The sequence below is a fragment of the Protopterus annectens genome, chromosome 9.part0, assembly GCF_019279795.1.
Source record: "Protopterus annectens isolate FY-2018-M chromosome 9.part0, PAN1.0, whole genome shotgun sequence".
In the NCBI taxonomy this organism is placed as follows: domain Eukaryota; kingdom Metazoa; phylum Chordata; order Ceratodontiformes; family Protopteridae; genus Protopterus; species Protopterus annectens.
The window spans coordinates 251,433,344-251,453,348 of NC_056743.1; the positions used below are offsets into that span (position 1 = coordinate 251,433,344).

General features: G+C 44.5%; 1 protein-coding gene across 4 annotated transcripts in view; it reads left to right on the forward strand.

The window, feature by feature from the left end:
• Positions 1 to 20,005, forward strand: part of TRAF6 (TNF receptor associated factor 6) — a 482,448-nt gene that overhangs the window by 327,028 nt on the left and 135,415 nt on the right. For all 4 annotated transcript variants that reach the window (XM_044082829.1, XM_044082830.1, XM_044082831.1 and 1 more), the window contains one exon: positions 13,747 to 13,818. In XM_044082829.1, the coding sequence (XP_043938764.1) occupies positions 13,747 to 13,818 (72 nt within the window). The remainder of the gene's footprint in view (positions 1 to 13,746; positions 13,819 to 20,005) is intronic.

Here is a 20,005-nt window from a genome sequence, read left to right on the forward strand (position 1 = left end):
AACCTTCAACGAAGGTACACCCATTCACCACGTCTCCACAGAAGACGCTCTGGCTGAGAATCTAACGGGACAACGTCTTGCTGTGAGGCGACAACGCTACCGCAGCAACCTTGGTACTTGCCTCAAATACCTAATCTACTGTCTCAGCAGAACAATCAAATTCTTCACACTCCGCTCCAAACTCTGAACCTTGCAGCATGGCTGATCATTTAATTATTCAAACTCCTCCTCTCAGTAAATCTGTGATTGATGTCATTTTGGAAGCCAGAAGGCCTAGTACTAGAAAATGTTATGCTGATAAATAGAAGAGATTCTGTGCTTGGGACCAAGCACAAGGAACAAACACAGCAAAGCCCAAAATTCCTCAGATTTTACAATATTTGACTGAGATGCTTAACAAGGGCCCATCTTTTTCTTCAATAAAAATACATGCCTCTGCCATCTTGGTTCATTACAACACAGAGCCTCCCCTCTTTTCTCATCCTCTGCTTAAACAGTATCTTAGAGGGGCCAAAAAATTAAGGCCTCCCAGAAGATCACCAACTCCTGCATGGGACCTCAACTTTGTGCTGGAAAAACTCACCCTGCCTCCTTTTGAACCAGCAGCTACTGCGGATATAAAATTTCTATCTTGGAAAACAGCTTTCCTCTTGGCAGTCACTTCAGTAAGAAGGTTTTCAGAACTACAGGCTCTCATGGCTGTGGAGCCTTTTGATACATTTTACCTGGGCGGGGTATCCCTCAGGATCAATCCTTTTTTTATGCCTAAGGTGGAATCCAGTGTGGCTCTTAACCAGACAATTCACCTGCCAACATTTTACCCAAATCCGCAGAACAGGGGGGAGCGGATTCTGCATTCATTGGATGTACACAAACCACTAAGATTCTACTTGAGCAAGACCAAATCTCTAAGGAAGTCTGAGCAACTTCTGGTAGCATTTGCTGCAGGCTCAGAGGAGAAGGCTTTATCAAAGCAGACTATTTCTAAGTGGATAAGCCACTGCATTCGTTTCCATGGTAAACCTGTGCCCAAGGGCATCAGGTCACATTCCACCAGGGCTTGCCTCTACCTCAGCAGCTTTTCTCAGAGGGGTTCCAATCAGACATTCTAGAGGCTGCTACTTGGAACTCTGTTCATACCTTCACAAAGCATTATCATTTGCCTCTCTTCTCCAAAATCCAGGGCAGGCTTTGCCACTGCAGTTCTGCAGGGTCTTGTAGCCGCTCCTAATGCTATTTAGTTCCATCCTCCCATCCATAGCTTTGGGATTCTACCCAAATGTAATGACTGCAACAGTGAAACACGAAGAACATAGTACAGTTGTGTACACTTACCATAACTGTAGATGTTCGACTGTATTCACTGTTGCAGTCCGGGTTACCCACCCTCCCTCCCCCTTTTCTATATCTTTTCCTTTCTTCGCTATATACTAAAGCCTTTGTGGTGTGTATGCTTTTGGGTGAAGGTAAAGTTTGTGTTGCTAAAAGTGCATTTACATATATTTGTTTATTGATATATATATATATATATATATATATATATATATATATATACACACACATAATCTATATATATATATATATATATATATATATATCTTTTTTTTTTTTTTTTTTTTTTTTCCTCTCCATTTGGGGGGCACCTGACATCTGGGGCAAGAAAAACTGAATAAAATTGCGTCAGCTGCATGTTTTATACCCCTGATGACCTGACGTCACGGAAGAGGAGACAGCAACCGACGCAGGACCCACGACTGTTATTCAGGCCGACTGAGGCCAACCTGCCAGCAGATTACCCAAATGTAATGACTGCTGATCGATCACCACATGACGTTATGGGAAAGAGTAGTGGAAGCTAGGTTAAGAAGGGAGGTGATGATTTGGTGATCAGCAGTATGGTTTCATGCCAGGAAAGAGCAGTACAGATGCGATGTTTGCTCTGAGAGTGTTGGAGAAGTACAGAGAAGGTCAGAAGGAGTTACATTGTGTCTTTGTGGATTTAGAGAAAGCATATGACAGGGTGCCTAGAGAGGAGTTGTGGTATTGTATGAGTAAGTCGGGAGTGTCAGAGAAGTATGTAAGAGTGGTACAGGATATGTACGAGGGTAGTGTGACAGCGGTGAGGTCTGCGGTAGGAGTGACAGATGCGTTTAAGGTGGCGGTGGGACTACATCAAGGATCAGCTCTGAGCCCTTTCTGATTTGCAATGGTGATGGACAGGTTGACAGACGAGATCAGACAGGAGTCCACGTGGACTATGATGTTTGCAGATGACATTGTGATCTGTAGTGAGAGTAGGGAACAGGTGGAGGAGACCCTGGAGAGGTGGGGATGTGCTCTAGAGAGAAGAGGAATGAAGGTCAGCAGGACTAAGACAGAATATATGTGTGTGAATGAGAGGCAGGATAGAGGAATGGTGAGGATGCAGGGAGTAGAGGTGGCGAAGGTGAATGAGTTTAAGTACTTGGAATCTACAGTTCAGAGTAATGGTGAGTGTGGAAGAGAGGTGAAGAAGAGAGTACAGGCAGGATGGAGTGGGTGGAGAAGAGTGTCAGGAGTGATTTGTGTTAGGCGAGTACCAGTAAGAGTGAAAGGGAAGGTCTACAAGAGGGTAGTGAGACCAGCTATGTTATATGGGTTGGAGACAGTGGCATTGACAAAAAGGCACGAGTCAGAGCTTGACGTGGCAGAGTTGAAGATGTTAAGATTTGCACTGGGTGTGATGAGGATGGACAGGATTAGGAATAAGTATATTAGAGGGTCAGCCCAGGTTGGAAGGTTTGGAGACAAAGCCAGAGAGGCAAGATTACGTTGGTTTGGACATGTGCTGAGGAGGGATGCAGAGTATATTGGGAAAAAGATGCTAAAGATGAAGCTGCCAGGTAACAGGAAAAGAGGAAGGCCTAAGATAAGGTTTATGGATGTGGTGAGAGAGGACATGCAGGTGGTTGGTGTGACAGAGCAAGATGCAGAGGATCGGAAGAAATGGAAACAGTTTATCTGCTCTGGCAACACCTAATGGGAGCAGCCGAAAGAAGAAGAAAAATGACTGCAACAGTAAATACACTCCACATTTATGGTAAGTGTACACAACTGTACTTTCCTCATCCGAACCTGGACAGTTTGAAGCTCACGGCTTGGCTGTTTCAGTTCCCATGATCGCTAGGACTCCTGGATTATCCTTTTCAGTTAGGTCTATTCTAGTGGCAGCTTGTAAGTCTTCACCTAGGAAGATTTTACTGCAGCAAATGGAAACTTTTTCCTTTTGGGCTTCTCAAAGGAGTTTAGACACTTTCACAGCTCCTATTTCCACTATTCTTGATTTTCCTAGCCAATATTTTTCAACAAGGAGCAAGCTCTTCTACTATCAAAGTTCAGTTAGCTGCCATCTCTCATTTTCACGTGAGTAAGAATTTTGCCTCCCTGGCCTCTTCCAAACTGTGTAAAAGGAGTTTAGACACTTTCACAGCTCCTATTTCCACTATTCTTGATTTTCCTAGCCAATATTTTTCAACAAGGAGCAAGCTCTTCTACTATCAAAGTTCAGTTAGCTGCCATCTCTCATTTTCACGTGAGTAAGAATTTTGCCTCCCTGGCCTCTTCCAAACTGTGTAAAGTCTTTATCAAAGATACTAACCTGTTACGCCCCCCCCCCCCCCGGTCAAGGATACTGTTCCTCCATGGGACCTTACTATGGCTCTTCAAGCTTTGGTCGCTCCGCCTTTTGAACCTGCAGCAATCACAGATCTTAAGTTCTTATATTGGAAAACAGCATTCCTGGTAGCTATCACCTCAGCTAAAAGGGTTTCAGAACTGCAAGCTTTGTCCATCAAAGTTCCATATATGATTTTCCTTAAATATAGGGTTTCCCTTCGGACCAATTCATCCTTTCTACCTAAGGTTGCATCATAAGTTAACATCAATCAGGCCATTAATTTACCTGTTTTCTTCCCAAACTTTGCTAACAAAATGGAATACAAACTCCACTTGTTGGATGTTCATAGACTGTTATGAGTTTTATTTACACAGGACCAAAATCTTAAGTAAATCCGATCAATTTTGTGTCATTCTCTAAACCCTTTTTGGGTAAACCCCATCTCCAAGGTCATTATTGCTAGGTGGATTTCCTTGTGCATCTTTCAGGTCTATAAGGATAAAGGTGCGTCTTTTCCGGGTCAGGTGAAAGCTCATTCCACTAGGTCCATGGCTATTTCTGCGGCCTTTTGGTCTAGAGTATCAATGGATGATATTTGTTCTGCAGCTACTTGGTCCTCATCTCATACCTTTATTTCTTCACTACAAATTGGGTTTGACTTCTAGAAGGAGAACATCCTTTGGTTCCATAGTGCTCTGGAATATCCTTCCATGAGGGCCACTCAGGAGTTTAGTAGCTGGGGACTCTGTCCTACAGGTTGAAGACCAAATGAAGTAAACTGCTTCAGATAAAGAAGTTATGTACTCACTGTAATGTTCCATCTGAGTTATATTTCATTTGTCTTCAGCCATCCCTCCCGCTTTCCCCCGACATCGTATGAACAACCTTTTGGCTGCAGTTGTAGGTCATAAAGTGTTCAGGTCGGGTCATCAGTATTAAGGGTCAGCAAATTGGATCTCGAGGTTGGAAGGTAGTGGAGGTGTATTATGGGTAAGGGGAGGACCTTCTAGCTCGGAGCAGATGCTAGTGAATTTGCCGGCTCAGATCGGGTACTCACAGGTTGAAGACAAATGAAGTAGAACTACTCTGATAGAATGGTATGGTGAGTACATAACTTCTTTTTTTGAAGGCATCTTTTTATTATTTTCCATGCTGAAGTGTAAGAAGCATTAAAAATCTGAGGGCACTTGACTCAAGTTTGTAGAATCTGGAAGAGCACTTTCTGGTAAGTAAGGTCTGAGGTAACCTTATTTCAGAACACCAGACCTGATGAAGTAGGAAATGTTAAACTGTTTGCTGTTCTTGGTCCTGATGGAGTGATAGTTTCTTTATATAAACCTGTAAACTTGTCCCACAGTAAAGCTGAAAACTTACTTTTCTGTAGGTCACATCCCGCCCCCACCCCCAGCAAAAAAGACCACAGTGAAGAACTTCTCAAAAGCAAACTTCACACTTCTTAAGACTGGAGTGGTATCCTTCAAGGCCCCCGAGCCAGTGGAAACCACAACCCACGCTGCTGAAACCCTTACAAATGCCTTCTACGAGCACCTCCAGGAATGTATGGATCAAGCAATCCCTAATAAAATCAAGACCTTTTCCACCAAAGGCAGGCGCCCAGTCTGGTGGACTCCAGCCATAAACAAACTCTACAACAAGAGGAGAAAGCTACTACATGACAGAGCAAAATCCCTAAATGGGAAGGCATCTCTGATCAATACTAGCAAGAAACTACGATCACTCATAAAATCATCCAAGGCCAACTTTGAGAGAAAAATCGCTAATGACACAAAAGACAATCATAAAGCCTTCTTTAGCTATGTTAGAAACCTTGGTGGAAACTCCCAGATATGCTCAGAATTAGTCCAAAATGATAAAAAAATCACTGAACCCACAGACATTGCCAACATACTGGCAGACAGGTTCAGTGCAAATTTCTCCCCTCCTTCCCCCCCAAAAGGAGAAATATCTATCCCACCAGAGTCTAGCCTCCCAAACATCTCAGATGCCCAGGTGAGAGCTTCTCTCTCTAAAGCAAAAAACACAGCATCAATGGGACCAGACGGTGTCCCCGGCTGTGTGCTACACGAACTCAATGAGGAACCTAAACCCACACATAAGTCTGCTGTTTAATCTTAGCCTTACTGCAGGATACGTACCCAAAGAATGGCGTACGGCAACTGTGGTCCCACTCCACAAAGGCGGTGCTTCTACGGACCCTGGAAATTACCGCCCCATAAGCTTGACGAGCCTTGTCTGCAAAGCTATGGAGAGGATCATAATGGAACTCATAAATAAAGACATTGGGGACCTACAGACACTGGATCCTACCCAATTTGGCTTTGTCAAGGGCAGATCCTGCCTCTTGAACTTGGTCGACTTTTTCGAAACAGTCACTAAAGCCATTGATGAGGGTAAGACAGTTCACACAGCCTACCTTGACCTAGCAAAAGCATTCGACACAATACCCCACTCGGGCATCATAGAAAAGCTCACCAGCTTAGATGTAAATCCATATGTCACAAGATGGGTTGCAAACTGGCTCAAGGACAGAACACACAGGGTTAGAGTTGCTGGTGCCATGTCAGACTCTAAGCCGGTCACGAGCGGTGTCCCACAGGGCTCAGTCCTGGGCCCCCTCTTGTTCGGCATTTATTTTTCTGAAGTGCAGGCAAACATAGTGGGATTGTGGCTGACAAAATTTGCAGATGACTGCAAACTGGGCACCATAATTGACACTCCATCAGACACAGACATCCTCCAGAAAGGTCTCATAGAAATGGATAACTGGTGCCAGAGCCATGGCCTTAAGCTAAATGCCAAAAATGTATAGTCATACCCTTTGGGAAAAACAAGGTAACCCCTAATTACCACATAGGTGGTAATCCATTAAACATGGAAGAAGTTATCAGGGACCTGGGGACCCAAGTTGACAGTAACCTCTTTTGACACTCACATTGCCAAAGTGGTTAGGAAGACCTTCTACATTGCCCACCTGATCATGAAGGGATTCACATCCAGATCAGGAGAGGTCATTGTACCCCTGTACTCTTCACTTATCAGACCAATGATAGAGTACAACGCCCCATTCGGAATGTACCTTACCCGACACCTGCAGCAGTTGGAAAGACCCCAAAAGTTCCTCACCAAAAGGATAAAGGGGCTCAAACATATGTCATACGATGCCCGACTGAAGAAACGCCAGCTCTATTCAGTCGCATACCATCTGCTCAGAGGTGATCTGTGCCTGACATACAAGGCCATGTCCAACCCGGAATTAATGGACATGCTCCACCTCAAAAAATCCAAATCCACCAGAGCCACGAGAGCAAGAGACTTAAACCTCAACACGGATATAAATAGGACGTGCTGGAGGGACAGATTCATCACCCAGAGACTCCCTACACTATGGAACAGAATCCCAGTCCATGTGAGGCAGAGCCCCTCACTGACTCTGTTCAAGAGAAATCTTGACGAGTGGATGGGAGATCGTAGGTTTACCCCGGGAATCATCTCTGTATCACTGCTGGACAGAGGCACAGCAAACTAATGGCACACTCTGGCTAGGCTTATAAATGCTCTAGGGCAGATAGCCTAGTATGAACCTATGAACCTATGGGCCTTTGGCAACTTCAGCTTCGTACTTAAATTAGTCAAATGCATCACCTTAGACATGCATCATGCGCAAAATGCAGCCACTGTTTAACATTTTGGTTTCTGTTATACCAGTGTACTGATTTTGGAAATGGTCGCTGTTAAATTTCTGTAACTCTGCTTCATTCTCACTTATTTTTTTAGTGCGTTGATTTAGATGTCCTTCAAGGATGCATCTGCAGTCCTTACAAATGGGTTGTCCTGTCGTCAGGCAGCCCTTCGGTCGGCCGGATTCCAAAGTCTGGGTCTGGCCTTGGCTGGTGTCGCACTTCACCCGACGTCATAGCTGCAGTTCTTCGGGTATAAAGGCATCAGTCGACGCCATTTTCCTCAGTCTTTCTTGCCGCGTGGCGCCCGAAGCAGAAGCTGTTCGCAAGTGCCGGTCGGTCAGAACCAGAGATTACTACTACAAGTACCGAAGACTTCTAAAAGCTAAGTACCCGTTAGAATCTTTCTTGCCTCAGCCGATGTCAGAAAAAGTGAATAACTGTTTAACTTGTGGGAAACAAATACCTCATAAAGATTTCCACTCTTACTGCTTACCTTGCTTAGGCCCAGACCACGACGTAGCAGCTTGTCTAGCCTGTGCTTCTTTCAACCGACGGACACTTAGACGTCGGTCGGAATTTGCTGAAGAGTTTTTCGGCTCCGATTTCGCTTGCATTATGCCGTCGGATACTCCGACTATGCAAATTTCTAAAAAAACGCAAGGAAAAGGACCGACACTCGCGGTCCGCGGTTTCGGTCGAAACCGCGGTCAAGCCAACCGCGAGTGTCTCGGTTTCGGCTGAAACAGAGTCCACGGTTCTTCCTTCGGCCGAAAGCTTGCCACTTACCGAGGCTTCATCCAGCCAGGCTGAATCTGCTACTGAAATCACACCTGCTCTTGCACGTTCGCAGGATTTATCTGATACTATCCCTTTGGATATTTCTACCCCTGCACGTGGAGCTGCTAGGCCTCCTGCATCCATGTCGATTAAGGCCTTTGCCAGGGCTAAAGCAGCTAAAACTACCAAAACTGTGCCTGCTAAGACCCCCTCTCACAGGCCTAGCTCTAGTTCACAAATGCTTAGTCTAGCAGAGGATCTCATTTCTTTGATCTGGGGATCCCAACCACATCCAGACAGGGCCTCTCACCCACCTCCAGAGAAGAGGATTAGAGTAGAGCCCCCTGAGCCAGTTTCTTCAGATGGCTCCTCTGATGAATCAGATAATTCAAACCCTCCAGAAGGCCCCTTTTCTCCTTATGAGGACTCTGATGCAGAAGACTCCATTCCTTCTGCCTCTCCGCCTGAGGAATTTTCTTTTGGGGAAACCTTGCATGCTATGAGGGAACAATTTCAATGGCAGGGCCAGGATTTTTCAGACTCTAGGAAAAGGCTTAGAACCTTTTTGCATTTGCCACAGCATAGGCCTTTAGCCATTCCTCCAGTACTTACTGTTGTGGATGATGCTTTTAATGATGCTTGTACTGCTCCTGATTCTCTTCCTCCGGCCCCTGCTAAGCCCGATAGGTACTACAGGGTTCCGGACACACATTATCATTTGTATAAGGCCCCTTTTGCAGATCCCGAAACTATCTCCCAGGGACCCAAGGCTGTAGCAGCTTCTTCTACCAAAAGGGAATCTAGGGCCTTAGAGAGATGGGGTAAAAAAGTTTACACTTCTGCTACTCTTTCAGCTAGGGCCTTGAACTGTCAATTCCACATGATTCAGTATCAGGAATTTGTTAGACCAATTAACTAAAAAACTGTCCTCGGATGAACCATTAGACAAAAAATCTGTACAGGAAATGGTACATAACATTCAGCAGGTCAGTAATCATTCCTTAAAATGCGGCTATGATGCACTGGAGGCTTCCTTTAGATCAGCCATGACTGGCACAATGATCAGAAGACATGCATGGTTAAAAGCAGTCCTTACCAGACCATGTTAAATCAAAGCTCCTAGATGCTCCCATGGATAAGCTCAATTTGTTTGGCTCCCCTGCGCAGCAGGTGCTGAAGAAGGTGGAAGAGAAAGCAAAATCTGTCCAGACAGTCGAGGATTTCTTGCAGGTCCAGCCTCCAAGGTTTAGAAGGAACTGGCCTTCCAAGAATTGGTCCTTTCCAGACACGCCAGAGCTCCGAGAGGCAGGAATAGGCGCTCAAGAGGCAGGGGTCAATCCAGAGGTGCCTACAGGGGACGTCAGTGGCAGGCTAACAACCAACGAGGTACAGCCACAGATCCAGCCACCACCACTTCCACAGGACAATCACAGTGACTTGGCTCTAGCACCGCCTACCAGGGAACAACTAGAGGCACCCTTAGGCGAGAAGCTAGCCTTATTTTCAGTAAACTGGCATTACATCACAGGAGACAAATGGATTTTACAGACAATAGACCAAGGTTACAGGTTTCACTTCCATACTCTACCAAGGAAGAGAGGAATGCCAAACCTACCTCCAAATCAGAAGACAGAAGCTCTAGAACAAATAACTCACTTACTAAGGATGAGAGCTGTAGAAAGGGTACCATCTGTGGAACAAGGGCAAGGATTTTACTCAAGACTCTTCCTGGTACCAAGAAAAGAAAACCAATGGAGACCTATTCCCGACCTGTCCGCTTTAAACACATACCTCATTGTTCCAAAATTCAAAATGCTGACCCTACAGCAGCTTCTTCCCATGCTGGGCAAGGAGTCTTGGCTGGTAACTCTAGATCTCAAGGAGGCATACCTGCACGTCCCCATACGACCAAATTGCAGAAGATACCTCAGATTTCTTGCAGGATCAGAGCATTATCAATTCTCAGCATTGCCCTTTGGCTTATCTACTGCGCCCAGAGTATTCACGAAATGCCTGGCATCAGTAATTGCTCATTGCAGGCTTCAGGGAATTCAAATTTACCCTTACCTGGACGACTGCCTGTTACAAGCGGACAACAAAATCAAATTAACAAAAGGTTTGGAAAGGGTCATTCATCTACTACAAGCCCTGGGATACACAGTCAATATAAAAAAGTCAAGGCTGATACCATCCCAAAGGATAACCTTCTTGGGTGCAGATTTGGACACAACAAAACAAATGGCATTCCTGACAGTAGAAAAACAGGAGCAACTCCCTTTCTACTTCATGGCATTAACAAAGCAGAACCAGCTAACAGCAAGAAAAGTCCTGCAAGCTCTCGGTTACATGGCATCCTGCATAATATTAATTCCACATGCCAGACTACATATGAGAAAGTTACAGTGGTACCTAAGGAATTTATGGTCTCAGCACAAGCACAGCCTAGAAACCCAAATTCCAATAATTCCATGCCTGAAACAAGAATTCCAATGGTGGGCCCAGGCCTGTCAATCAAACAAGGGACTGCCCTTCCACAGCACTCAACCAAGCCAGACCATCACAACAGACGCCTCAGACCTCGGTTGGGGCACACATGCTGGACAAGTGCATACAAGGCTTATGGACTCAAGACCAGCTGCACCTACACATAAATCAAAAGGAAATGCTGGCAGTAAAACTGGCAATTCAGGCATTCAGACCATTTCTTCAACAGGGTCAACTGCTGATAAGGACGGACAACACCACAGTTATGTGGTACATCAACAAACAGGGAGGCACACATTCATACCCTCTATGCCGGATGGCAATGGACCTCTGGAATGTGACACTGAGCTTCAACATTCAGCTACAAGCAATTTTTGTGCCAGGAAAAGAAAATATACTAGCAGACATCCTAAGCAGAACTACCACGGATGCCCACGAATGGATGCTGCATCCGGACATCTTCAAAACCATTACAGAGAAATGGGGACTGCCAGAAATAGACTTATTTGCATCCCCACACAATCACCAACTGAAAAAATTCTGCACAAGGACGTACCACCCACTTGCTTGGAAAATGGACTCCCTATCTTTCAGTTGGACAAACCTGACAGCATATGCATTCCCACCTCTTCCTTTGATGCACAAGGTGCTACTGAAGATCAAAGAAGACCGTCCAAGGATCATCCTGATAGCTCCAGACTGGCCAAGGCAACATTGGTACCCATTACTGAGGAGTATGTCTCGGGAACAAATATGGCCTCTGCCCCTAGTTCCCTTGCTGTTAACACAGAACAACTTCAAAACCCTGCATCCAAACCTGAAAACACTGCAGCTGACTGCCTGGAACATTGCATAAGACCAAATAACCCAGATTTATCTCAAAGGGTTAAAGACATTATCTTGGAGGCTCGCAGACCCTCAACAAGAAAAAATTATTCAGCAAAATGGAAAAGATATCTCATTTGGAGTACTGCAAAAGGAGAGAATGTGTCACTGGTAAACATAGCTAACATCCTGGAATACTTGGCAGAGCTCTTCCACAACGGCCTGTCCTATTCTTCCATTAAGATTCATGCATCAGCTATTTCAGCAGAATACAACTTGGATCCTCCAGTATTCTCACATCCTCTGCTCAGGCAGTTTCTGAGAGGGATTAAAAATGTAAAGCTACCCAGGAAGCCGCCATTGCCAGCATGGGACTTGAACTTTGTGCTAGAAAAGTTGACACTCCCTCCTTTCGAGCCAGCAGCAACAGCAGAATTACAGTACTTATCATGGAAAACTGCTTTCCTGCTTGCAATCACTTCAGCAAGAAGGGTATCTGAGCTACAGGCATTAATGGCAGTACAGCCCTTCCTGATCTTCCATCAAGATAGTGTCCATGAGAACTAATCCTACTTTTATGCCAAAGGTGGTCTCCAGGGTATCTTTAAATCAAGCTATCCACCTACCTGCATTCTTCCCCAACCCACAAAACAGGGGAGAAAGACTGCTGCATACCTTGGATGTACATAGACAATTACGTTACTACCTGGACAGGACCAAGAGCAATAGAAAAACTGACCAGCTACTGGTAGCATATGCAACAGGAATGGAAGGAAAAGCAATTTCAAAACAGACAATCTCTAAGTGGATAGGAAATTGCATTAGATTTTGTTACTCCTACCATGGAAAGAAAACTCCAGAAAACATCAGGCCTCACTCTACAAGGGCTACAGCCACTACCACAGCTTTTTTACGAGGAGTGGCTACCAAAGACATTTTAGAGGCTGCTACTTGGAGCTCTGTGCATACATTTGCCAAGCATTATAATTTACCTTTATACTCCAGATCCCGAGCAGGTTTTGCCACTGCTGTTTTGCAAGGGATCTTAACTACACCATAATCTATTTCTCCTCCTCCCCCAGTTTGGCTATGGTATTCTACCCATTTGTAAGGACTGCAGATGCATCCTTGAAGGACATAGTACAGTTTTGTACCTACCATAAATGTAGATGTCCGATAGGCATGCATCTTCAGTCAGGATTACCCACCCTCCTTCCCCTCTGTGGTACTCCTAGGGTATTTGCCCATCTTGTAGCTAGCTGGGGGAATCTATTATGGTGTATTTGTTTGTATATATGTACATACATGCTTATTTTTTTTTTTGTTTGCTCTCTACTATTTGGAACCATTTGCATTTATCCAAATTTAGCCTTCCTAGAGGGCATCTGGGGCAAGAAACACTGAGGAAAATGGCGTCGGCTGATGCCTTTATACCCGAAGAACTGCAGCTATGACGCCGGGTGAAGTGCGACACCAGCCGAGGCCAGACCCAGACTTTGGAATCCGGCCGACCGAAGGGCTGCCTGACGACAGGACAACCCATTTGTAAGGACTGCAGATGCATGCCTGTCAGACATCTACATTTATGGTAGGTACAAAACTGTACTTTTTGTCCCTTTTTTCTTGTTCTGAGTGATGTTCTTCGTCTTCCATTGCTGCAGTCCTGACTATTGGGTATAGTCCGCGTCCAGTCGGCCCGAATACCAGAGTATAAGGCTGACGTCGGTCAGGGCGCATTAGACTGACGTCAGTACGTCAGGGTACTAATGCGCATGACCGACGTCATATCCTCAGTCTTTTTTGCCGCATGGTCCGATGCAGAAGCAGTTTTGCGAGTGCAGGTTGGCGTACTGAAATATTTCCGAAACCGGAGTTTCAGACCGAAACAGAGTTGGCTAAGTACCCCGTTGGGGAACATTTTAGTTTTTTCTTGCCTCAGTATTTTACCGGATGTCAGAAAAAGTGAATAACTGTATTTCTTGTGGGAAACAGATACCTCATAGGGATTATCATACCTTGTGTATACCTTGAGTGTTTTGGAGCTTGCTTGGTGTTTGGTTTTTTGCAGCAAGTATGAAATATTTTGTGTAAGAGCCAGAAAAGAGATTAGTAATTTCTCTAAAAAGTTTGTGAATAAAGTCAGATAAAATTTAAAATAGTGTTGTCTAGACATATTCATTCCAGATCATTTGACATTTGAGATATAATTGCTCTACCTAGTATTCTAAGATGGCTTACTTATATAATGCAAGAGCTAAATTCCCTTAAGCTAATTCTTTTTTTTTTTTTTTTTTTTAATTGCAGATTCACAACCAAACATGCCCACTAGCAAGTGTGATTTGTGAATATTGCAGTGCAGAACTTATTAGAGAACAGGTAACCTATAAAGGCTTCATTTAAGATATGATTCTGTCATAAATTAAGTGTATGCATTGTTGTGAAGATTGCATTAATAGTAACAATAATGTTTTAGAGGATGCAGAATTTGTAGTGGTCACTGACTTCAAAGCAAGGGGGTCTGAAGGAAACTGAGTGGTGGCCATATTATGGCAGGTCAATGACAACTTAGTTGTGATCAGTCTCTTTAATTCACAAACTTCCTCAGTGGTCACTTATTCTAGCTGCGTTGACTGCTTACACCTCAGATGTATGACTGCAGTTAAGGAAAAACTCACAGTAATGTATTTCACATGTTTTATTCATACATACGCTAACTCTACCAATCCAGACCAAGGACACTAAATTGTGATGATCATCCACAGACTGCCTCCATGCAGAGCAGCTGCAGCCACTGTATTGACTGTGTGTACCTCAGAATCTGATTGTAAATGAATGACTATGTATGCAATGGTCGTAATATTTATGTAAGTTAGTGATGTTTCCAAAGTACCAGACGAAAGGGGAATATCTTGCATAACACAGATGTTCAGAAATGGTTAAGATGCTACAGAGAAAGAAATGAAGATAACACAAATGCACTTAGTTATTTGCTCTCTAAGAAAGGTAGGTAGTAATTTCTTGTTGAGCAAATGTTATGCAAGTGGCTGGCAGTTGCATTATCTATTTCTGTGACAGATATGAAATCCACATGAAAAAGCAATGTCGGGATAAATTTGTAATTCTGCATCTGATGTTGTTAATCTTCGTTCATTCCTTACTGATAGGTGTCGGTTCCGTCCTCCGAACTGAGTCTGCCGTTATAACAAGCTCGCTCCAGTCAAAAAACTCTCAAGCTAAGCTTACCCATAGTGCCCCTCTATTACCTCAGCTCTCATTTGCCGCATTTAGTATCAAGACGTGTTAGGCCAGCTCTCAAGCGAAGTCATTTAAAAATTTATACTTAATTTCTAATTCTTGAATAGCCATTTAGATGTTCTTCATCTCACATTGCTGCAGTCCTAACACTTGGGGTAGTCCGCTGTCCCAGTCGGCCCGAATACCAAAGTATAAGGCGGATGTCGGTCAAGGCGCATTTGACTGACATCAGGACGTCAGGGTACAAATGCGCATGACCGACGTCATATCCTCAGTCTTTTTTGCTGCATGGTCCGATGCAGAAGCAGTTTTGCGAGTGCAGGTTGGCGTTCTGAAATTTTCTGAAGTCGGAGTTTCAGACCGAATCAAAGTTGGCTAAGTACCCCGTTGGGGAATATTTTGGTTTTTTCTTGCCTCAGTATTTAACCGGATGTCAGAAAAAGTGAATAACTGTATTTCTTGTGGGAAACAGATACCTCATAGAGATTACCATACCTTGTGTATACCTTGCTTAGGGCCTGAGCACGACGTTGTTGGCTGTCGCTCTTGTGCTAGATTTAACAAACGCACTATTAAGAGAAGATTAGATTGTGCCAGGTTAGTTTTGGGAAGCGTTGTAATTACAACATGCCGTCGGATGCTCCGGCCCGCTTTCTAAAAGCGCAAGGACAAAGCAGCGAAGCCTAGGGTGGAAGAACCGTCTGTCCCGGACGTCGGTTCTTTAGAGGGCTCGGTGGAGCCGGTGGTTCTACCAGAAGTTCCTTTGGATTCTCAGGGAGAGACTTTACTGTTACAAGATGTGTCCTCTCAGGAGGTAGGCCAGGCTGAAGGGGCTTCTCAGGTAGCTGTTCTCCCCTCCCTTCCTAAGGTGGTTAGGCCCTCCCCTTCTGTTTCCAAGGCTTCTTCTAGAGGCAGGCCAGGGTTAACTTCAGTGGGGGTCTCCCCTAGTTCTTCAGGGTCTCTGCCTAAGAAACATATGCTTAAAATGGCAGAAGATTTGATTACTATGATTAGAGGTTCTATGCCCCCCCCCTGATAAGAGGCCTAGGGTGGAACCTGAGCTTGAAAGTTTTGAGCAGTGTTCGGAGGCTTCTGAGTCTTTGGCTGAAGACTTGCAGGAGTGTCCTCCTTATTCTGATTCTGATGTAGATGACTCTACACCTTCGGCTTCTCCTCCTGAGGATTTTTCTTTTTCAGAGACTCTTCATTCCATGAGGGAGCATTTTATATGGGAAGGTCAAGATTTCTCTGATTCCAGGAAAAGGCTTAGGGAATTTTTGTTTCTACCCCAGCATAGGCCTTTAGCTATACCTCCTGTTCTGGATGTGGTAGAGGATGTTTTGCAGAGGCTTCCTGAACCCTGATTCTTTGCCTCCTGCCCCAGTTAAACCGGATAGGTATTATAGGGTGCCTGAAGCTCATAAGTATCTTTTTAAGAGTCCTAGGGCAGACCCAGAAACTGTTTCTCAGGGCCCTAAAGGTGTTAAGGCTTCTGTTGTTAAAAATCCTGTTCCTTCTGATAGACGCAAGGGCTTTGGATAGATGGGGAAAGAAGGTGTATACTTCTTCCACTTTAGCCATGAGGGCTTTGAATTGCCAGTTTCACATGTTGAAATACCAGAATTATCTCCTTTCACAATTGAAGTCTAAGGTAGATGCTCTGGCGGAAGGTATTGAGTGTAAAGAGTTGCAGGATTTAGTTCATGTTTCTGAACAGGTGGGTAAGCATTCCTTGCAGTGTGGTTTTGATGCTGTACAGGCCTCTTCGAGGGTGGCAGCCACTGGTTCTGTTCTTCGCAGGCACGCCTGGCTGAGGGATCAGAATTTAGCTGAACATGTAAAGACAAGGATTTTAGATGCTCCTTTACAATCTGATGTGTTATTTGGTGCGCCTGTGGAAGCAGTTTTAAAGAAAATGGACAAGGCTAAGTCTATGCAGACTGTTAAAGATTTTTTGCAGGTTCAGCCTCCAAAGTTTAGTAGAAATTGGCCTACTAAGGGGTGGACTTATCCTTCTTATGATTTTCAGTCTAGGGGTAGATCTAGACGTGGTAGGGGCAGAGCTCAAGGTTCTTTTAGGCCTAGAGCAGGCAGTTCGCCTGCCCAGTCTTCTGGTGAGGGCAGGGGTCAGTCCTTTCGCAAGCAGACCCAATGACTTGCCTTTTCAGCTGCCAGAGCCTTCTCGTCTGGCAGCACCTTTGGGAGGAAGGCTGGCACTTTTCAAAGAAAATTGGAACCATACCTTGCCTCCTTTCAAAGGCATGCCAGACATTCCTCCTACACAAAGAAAAGAGGCTCACAAGCAAATTTCTCTGTTACTCCAGATAGGGGCCATTCAGCCAGTTCCTGTGCCAGAAAGGGGCCTAGGATTTTATTCTCGCCTGTTCCTAGTACCAAAAAAGGGGAACACGTGGAGACCAATTTTGGATTTGTCTATCCTCAACACTTATCTGGACATTCCCAAGTTCAAAATGTTGACGTTGCAACAGCTTTTACCTCTGCTGGGCAAGGATCACTGGATGGTAACTTTAGATCTCAAGGAGGCTTACCTTCATGTGCCTATCAGACTCAGTTGCAGGAAGTATCTGCGTTTCCGAGCTGGAAATTCCCATTATCAGTTCTCTGCATTGCCCTTTGGCTTATCTACTGCGCCCAGAGTATTCACAAAAGTTCTGGCTCCAGTTGTGGCTTTCTTCAGGCTAAAAGGAATACAAATCTATCCTTACTTGGACGACTGTCTGATTCTGGCTCAAGAAAAGGACGAGCTTCTTCAGCATCTGGAATATGTGATAGCAGTGCTAAGATGCCTGGGGTATTCTGTGAACGAAATAAAGTCCAGTCTAGTACCCTCTCAAGACATGTGCTTTCTGGGTGTGAGACTGAATACAGCAGCCCAGATGGCCTTTTAACCCCGGACAAACAAAAGAATCTTTCCCTTTACTTCCATCAACTATCTCTTCAGTCCGGGCTGACTGCAAGGACAGTCCTTCAAGCCTTAGGGTTCATGGCATCTTGTATTCTGGTGCTTCCCAATGCCAAACTGCATATGAGGAAGCTGCAATGGTATCTAAAAATGTATGGACACAGCACTGCCAGGATTTGGACACTGTCATTCCAATAATACCTTGCATTCAAAAGGAATTTTTGTGGTGGGCTCAGGAATGTCACCTAAACAAGGGACTCTCTGTGACCCGGCCAGAGGCGAGTCAGATTCTAACGACAGATGCCTCAGACATAGCTTGGGGAGCTCATCTGAATGGAAAGTGGATACAAGACAAGTGGCCTGCCAGACTACAGCATCTACATATCAACATGAAGGAGATGTTAGCAGTCCAGTTTGCATTAATGGCTTTCAAGGAGTTACTTCTTCCGGGGCAGGTGTTGATTCTAACAGACAACACAACTGTCATGTGGTACATCAACAAGCAAGGGGGAACACATTCTTATCCTCTATGCAGGCAAGCAATGATTTTGTGGGAGACTGCGCTCAGCTTGCAGCTAAATCTTCAGGCAAGGTTTCTGCCAGGAGCACAGAACTCCTTAGCAGATGTGTTAAGCAGGCAAATCATGGATCCCCACGAGTGGAAACTGGATCTTCATGTATTGCAAAAATTGACAGTGTCCTGGGGAACTCCAGACATAGATCTGTTCGCTTCTCCACTAAACCACCAGCTGCCAAAGTTTTGCACGAAAAGGTTTCATCACACAGCTTGGAAAGTGGATGCTCTTTCGTTCAGTTGGGAAAATCTTCATGTGTATGCCTTTCCACCTCTGCCTCTCCTCCCAAAGGTACTCCTAAAGGTCAGACAAGACAAGCCAAGGATGATTTTGATAGCTCCAGATTGGCCTCGGCAACACTGGTACCCATTACTGAGGAATCTGGTAAGGAAGCCTCCATGGCCTTTACCTTTAATTCCACACCTTTTGTCTGAGGGATGGTCATCTACTCAATGTCAAGCTTCACTCTCTTCATCTAACAGCCTGGCATATTCTGTTTTGAACCACAGCAGGTCTCAACTTCCTCAACAAGTTTTGAATGTGATTATGGAAGCCAGAAGACCTAGTACACGTAAAGTGTATGCAGAAAAATGGAAGAGATTTTTATTTTGGAGTGCAGCAAAGGATTTGGATGTTTCTGAGCCTAATTTGAGTGTGGCTCTTCGATATCTTACTGAGTTATTGGACAAAGGTTTGTCTTTCTCTTCCATTAAGATTCATGCTGCAGCAATTTCAGCTCACTATGATTGTGACCCACCATTGTTTTCTCATCCTTTGTTCAAGCAATTTCTTAGAGGGGCAAAGAATATAAGACCCCACGTGAGCTCCTACTCCTGCTTGGGACCTCAATTTTGTGTTGGAGAAACTTACTCTACAACCTTTTGAGCCTGCGGCTACTGCTGAATTGAAATACTTGTCATGGAAGACTGCTTTTTTGTTGGCCATTACTTCTGCAAGAAGGGTTTCTGAATTGCAGGCCCTTATGGCGGTTGAGCCTTTTCTGATTTTTCATAAGGATAGGGTATCATTACGTACTAATCCTTCATTTATGCCTAAGGTGGTTTCTAGTGTGGCTTTAAACCAAACTATTCATTTGCCTACTTTTTATGCAGATCCCAAAAATAGGGGGGAAAAGATTTTGCACACTTTAGATGTACACAGGCAGTTGCGTTATTATTTAAGCAGGACTAAGGATTTTAGGCAGTCTCAGCATTGTTTGTTTCTTTTGCTTTGAGTTCTCAGGGCACGCCTGTGTCAAAACAAACTATATCTAAGTGGATTGGGTTTTGCATTGCATTCTGTTATTCCCATCATGGCAAGGAGATTCCAGCTGGGATTAGGCCTCATTCCACTAGGGCTACTGCCACTTCAACAGCATTTCTAAGGGGGGTGGCAACTAAGGATATTTTGGAGGCAGCTACTTGGAGTTCAGTGCATACTTTCTCCAAGCATTACCACCTTCCTCTCTATTCTAAATCCAGGGCTGGTTTTGCCACTGCTGTGTTGCAGGGCATTTTGGCAGCTCCTGCTTCATTATAGTTTAGCCATCCTCCCTTACCTCTGCTTTGGGATTCTACCCAAGTGTTAGGACTGCAGCAATGTGAGATGAAGAACATAGTACAGTTTTGTACCTACCATAAATGTAGATGTTCGAAGATCCACATTGCTGCAGTCCAATTTACCCTCCCTCCTTCCCCTCTGTGTTTAGGGGTGGTTGTGTGGGTGGGGTTCTATTTTTTGTAAATTTGTATATATTGTACATATATTAGGTACAGGAGTGTTTGGTGTTTTTTGGTTTTGGCCTTATCTT